This window comes from Sinocyclocheilus anshuiensis, unplaced genomic scaffold (assembly GCF_001515605.1).
Source record: "Sinocyclocheilus anshuiensis isolate Anshui unplaced genomic scaffold, SAMN03320099.WGS_v1.1 scaffold415, whole genome shotgun sequence".
In the NCBI taxonomy this organism is placed as follows: Eukaryota; Metazoa; Chordata; class Actinopteri; order Cypriniformes; family Cyprinidae; genus Sinocyclocheilus; species Sinocyclocheilus anshuiensis.
This window is the reverse complement of record NW_015552655.1, coordinates 2,038,136-2,043,993: the sequence shown is the minus strand read 5'-3', so window position 1 is coordinate 2,043,993 and position 5,858 is coordinate 2,038,136. Positions and strand designations below refer to the sequence as shown.

At 34.8% G+C, this 5,858-nt stretch overlaps 1 protein-coding gene across 1 annotated transcript in view; it reads left to right on the top strand.

The window, feature by feature from the left end:
* The window catches only part of LOC107667159 (SRC kinase signaling inhibitor 1-like), a 55,427-nt gene that overhangs the window by 23,631 nt on the left and 25,938 nt on the right, over window positions 1-5,858 (top strand). Inside the window, exon 3 of the mRNA XM_016458751.1 lies at window positions 3,774-3,797. Coding sequence (XP_016314237.1) covers window positions 3,774-3,797 — 24 coding nt within the window. The remainder of the gene's footprint in view (window positions 1-3,773; window positions 3,798-5,858) is intronic.

Here is a 5,858-nt window from a genome sequence, read left to right as displayed (position 1 = left end):
ACACACACACACACACACACACACACACACACACACACACACACACACACATGTATATATGTGTGTGTGTGTGTGTAATTTTTTTTTTTGAGCTGTTAACTTCATTCTTTTGACCTGGACTTGTAAGCAAGCACATAGTAACCATACATAGCAGTGTTAGTATTATTTAAATACTATTTTAATTTGTATTAATATTTTTTTTAATTAGCTTTTAATTTTATATTTTCAGTTTTAGTTTAATAATTGTATGTGCTTTTTGTCAGTTGTATTATTATTATTTTTTAAATATTTCAATACAGTTTTCAATTTATTTTCATTTCAGATTTTGCTAGTAATTATTTCACTTAGTTGCAAGGCAACATTAAAAAAAATAATCTAATATTTATATTTAATTTTATTTCTGCATTATTTCAATTAACAAAATTGTTTTTAACAATTTTAAGGTTCGTTCCTAGTTAATGTTCAATGAAATTTCACAGACAAAATCCAGTCATTATTTAAGTTAGCAATTAAACTTACAGTTAGTTACCAAAGCAATGTTTTACATTTTTTACTGAATTGTAGTTTTTCATCTAATATTCACATATTATTTCAGGAATATTTCAATTAACAGAAATGTTTTTAATAGTTTCAATGTGCTGTCACATTTACGGTTAATTGGCGAAATTTTGTGAACAAAACTGTCTGTCCAATAGGAGTTTCACATTAGGGTGAAAAAAATTTGACAGATTTTACTAATTTTCAAGTTTCCACACCTTTAGTTTTAGTTAAACATTAACAACATTCTAAAATACCTTGGAAACCGCATAGCGACACCCTGGCAACCACCCACAACAGTCTAACATCGTGACTGCGCAACTTTCAAATGTGCAGTCACTGAAATTCTCACTAGGAAACGTACAAATCTAGGTTATATTTGCAGCTATGTGCAAATCCATATTGTCATTTGCTCTTTTCTTTTAGCCATCCCTCTCTCTCTCTCATGATCAATCCCCTCTTTCTTTTTCCTCTTGGAATCTCTCAATCCTTCCTTGTATTTGCTGTGTGTATTTGCCTGTCTGGCTGCATCCGTCGTCTCCAAACACCACTGGAATGAGAAAGAGAGAGGGGAGTCTACCGTTACCATGGTAACCGAGCTCATGTAGGGAAATCAATGATATCACATAGCTAGCTGGCATACAGGGGACTGAGACCCAGAGAGAGGAAGAGCGCTGAAGGACAGAGACGTTTGCGTTTCACTTCCATAAAGTGACGTATCTGTGCGTGAAACGGGAGGAAATGTAGGGCGGGACTTGGATTTGTTCTTCAGGAGCTGATTGGATCTTGCAATGTGAGCATTATGAATCCCAATGTGAGTTTGCAGTGGATTCTGGGGGTTTGTTCTCCTCCTCAAAAACCACACTTTTGAGGATTTTTACCAGGACGTGGAGGCTGAAGGTCAAGTTCACCCTCCAGAGCATCTCCACGTATCCCAATGGTAATGGTCTTAAAATCTGCTGTTATTTGGTTTCATTGCTTTTTACATTTAATGTTAACAGGTGTTAAATTACTGTATTAATATCGACAAGATTTCAGAAAGGCTGCATTACCTACAACAGTAAAATAAAGCTGACTAAATATCAACATTTAACCACCAGATGAACTTGTTTCACAGGCAATTATGGTGAGAGGTTTCTGTTGGAAAACGTGCACTGAATCGTGACGTTCACAATGAGACCAGGAGTGTGTGTTGAAGTAAATGGGGTCCATTGTGATTTCATGTCAACAGTTAGCTTCAGGATGCAGGGAGTGACGAACTAAGGAAGTTATTACAGTCCATAGATGGAGAAACAGCAGATGAGGAGCGGAGAACTAGGAGAAAGTCGGCCGACAATCGAGCTAATTAATTAGTGACGGTCTCATACCTTCATCAGTCTGTGAGGACATGAGAAATCCACAGTGAGACAGGCAGAGAGAGACTGACAGCTTGATGGTATGATTGAGGATGTAATCAGGTGCAAACAGTGTGTGTGTGTGTGTGTGTGAACATGTATTATGGTGGAACTGAATATATGGATACTTTCAACCTGAAAGCATGACCATTCACATACTGTACCATTTTACTTCTGTATTTTGACATACTTCAGAATGAAAAAGAGTATTCAACAGGATTTTTTGCAAGCAACATCTTTCCATCCATTTTATGATTTTATTTTATTTGATTAACTATAGCAATAGTTTAAAACAGTTCCAATCAGTTCCAAGTTCAATGTAAAGATGTAACCATTTATTTTGTTTTATAAATTATTTAATTGAATTTAATTCAGTAATTAATTTAATTTAATAATTGTTGTTATTATTATTTTTAGGCTTTTTTTTTTTAATTTTTCCATTTATTTTGTTTTATAAATAATTTAATTTAATTTAGTAATTTAATTTAATTTAATTTAACAATTGTTGTTGTTATTATTTTTAGGCTTTTTGACATTTTTTCCATCTAGAACAATGTGCACTGATGAATCACTCACAGTAAAATCAGGAATGTGATTTAAAGGAAAGTGGAAAGGGGTTTTGAGCATTTGCATACAATTTTACTTCTGTATTTTAACATACTTTAAAAAGAAACAATATTTAAGTTTTTTTTTAAACAACAGCCATCCATGCATTCTCAATTTTTTTACTACCTACTGTACAGTTAGTTCATAAACGGATCCAAACAGTTCCAAGTTGAATTTAAATATGCAATTCTATTTTTATTTGTTAGATAAATAATTAATAATAATAATAATAATAAAATACTATTATTAATATTTGTAGGCTTTTTTTAATTCAATCTAGAATAGCGTGCACAGATGAATTATGCACAGATCAGCAATGTTTTACGATTTCACAATTTTGATTTCATGTTGAATTTAATGTATGCTAAATTGTGGTGATGTTGTAGATGTCTGTGTCATCATAGCAACAGTGTAGGTGGTTGTATGACATGCAAGTATAGAAGCAGGTGTGGCCTGCCGCAGTGTCTGAGTGTGTGTGTGTCCAGACGTGTGAATTAAGTGGCTTTTGTGTTATGCTCTGACGCACACACTTCTGCTGGTCCTAGCGATTAGCTAAATAGTATCTCAAACATAGTGAGCTACTTACCTACAGTAGACAGCATTTTAGGGCATGTTTGCGATTAAGAATATGCTTAGAATGCTTTTCTGTTGGCTTAACAGCACCTGTCATTTACCGAATAGAGTTCAGGTATATCCATATTTTTCTGTTCTATCCTAATTTTTTTTTTTTTCCGTAGGTGAGATAACTTCTGTTCAGATTTTTAGGGGTTGTTATAATTTTTATATTACGTCTCTTATACTAACATTTTTTTACCAAAAATACAGTAAAACAGTAATATTGTGCGATATTAATATGATCAATTTAAAATGTTTTTGTGTCACATGACTTTCAGAAATCATTAAAATATGCTGATATGCTGCTCAAGAAACATTTTTATTCAATGTTGAAAACAGTTTGCTGCTTTGTGGAAATCATGATGCTTTTTTTTTTTTTTTGTAGTTTTTTTGTATGAATATAAACTTCAAAATGTATTTGAAATAGAAGTCTTTTGCAGCATTAAAAATTTCTTTACTGTCACTTTGGGTCAATTTAATGCATCCTTGCTCAATAAAAGTATCAATTTCTTTAAAGAAAAAAAAATATATTGACCCAAACTTTTGAATGCTAGTATATGTGTTTAAATGGATATAAACCTGCATAACTCTTTCCCTTTTGTCTCTCTCTTATTCTTTTAGCAGCCACATTACTGGAGTTTTAAGGTAAGACGTCTCTTCCTCTCCAGATGTTTGTGCATGCATGTTTATCTGTGTTTCTGCATGTCTTTGTGGCTTTAATGGTCCTCTAGGAAAACTTCAGATGCAAAACATCACAATACATCCACACAGTGCAATCAAACTAACAATGCATGACACAAAATGGCACTGAATGAATGAAATGTATGAATACATTAGCTGATAATGGTCTATTGTATGAATGGTGAAACGCTGCTTTTGCACAATGCTTCACAGGGAGCAACATTTAACATTAAAGTGCGCACAATGCGTTCTGAAGGTGCATACTGGGATAATCCAGCGGCTCCGTAAGAGCATTTATTATGGAAACTATAAGGTGAATAATTTATTTATAGCCTCCATGCATTTCCTGGAAATCCACCTTCAAGACAAACTCCTACACAAGGTTCCAGTGCAATGACTCACCTCCATTGTAAATGCAGCCTACGACATCGGAGTCATCGAGGGACTTGTGCAGGTCTGAGACGTGAGAGCAACCAGCCTGTATCCCCTAGGGGCGCTCAGGACACCTATCTCTGGCACTGGGACAATGCTGGAACTCCTCCAGAGCTGAGATCCCCTTCACGGCAGGATCAGGAGAGAGGACAGGTGTTGAAGAACCCCACGGAGCATCCTGAGGCTGATTTGGTCAAGCTGTGCGTGGCCTTAATCGTCTTCTTTAACTCCCTGGAGAGCTGAACATGACAAACCTGCGATCTGAATTGATGCTGAGATCCTTTTGAGCAAGAAACTTGCCCTCAGCTTTTCTTCTGGCCTGCTCTGTTCTTGCATGCTGTATAAACCTTCAGACGAAAGGCATCTTTCAGATGGAGAATAAGGTGATCAGAGTTGAAAACCACGAACATTTCCTAGTTTGGTGGTCAAAATATCATTGAAATCTCACTTGTTATCATATGACATAAAATGCAGACAGTACATTTTTTTTTTTTTAATTGTTTTGGGTTCCATAGCCTACCTAATATTATAATAAATAATTTTATGATGTTTACTGACCCTTACTGGTTTTAATACTAAAAATCACACTATAAAAAATAGTAAATAATAACCAAATAGCAAACAGATCAAAACATATCACAAAAGTATGACGTTACAAAAATACATTACAAAATAAAATATGAAAACATATGATAAATCATATTTAATATTTTTGTATTTCATATTTCTGTTTTCACAAACTGTAATTAACGCCATTTAAAAAAAAAAAAAAAAAAACTTTTCAAATGTTACTTTGTTTACTACCCCTAATTATGCTTATTTGCATTTTAGACTTTTTTTTTTTTCAAAAGTACATGTTTTCTGCAAATGTAGATGTTGCAAGTGTAACCGTTTAGTTGATTATTACTTTTTATTTACTCACTGACAGGACCTTTTGAGAACGTTTAAAATTATTCGCAAAACAATGCAGCGCCGTGTTCGGCCATATTATATGCTACAAACAAACAGTATTACTTTAATTTAACATTAATAGTTAGTGACTATATCATTACCTTGAAGCTTGAAACCGATAACCGTGTCTTTTGATAATTGATGATAATAGTCCTCTGCTCCATGGGTTTCCAGGTCTGCGTAACCAAACACGGGGGTAAAATACACGTCTTTGGTGGGGTTCCCCTGGTAAAATTAGCACTCCAGGGCCTAGTTATAAGAGGTCGCTTTAACCCGCCGACATGAAAAACAACCCGCGGCAACTGTTGAAGTAGCCTAATTCCGCGGGACAACCGCGGACTTGGCAACACGGTTCTTCACGGCTGAATTGGCGCCAATCTCGCAGCGTCCTCTGTTGGTAAAAATAATCACTACACAGTTGCTTTGGTAAGCGGTGCAGGTTGTTTTTCTTTCTTTCTTTTTTTTTTTTTTGCAATGTATTGTTATGAACATTTTGTAAAACGGGACATTTCCAAAGACAGGAAAGTAAAACCGTCTGGTTAAAGGGTTAGTTCACCCAAAAAAAAAAATTAGGCTGTGTTTTACTCACCCCCGATGCATCCTAGGTGTATATGACTTTCTTCTTTCAGACGAATCCAGTCG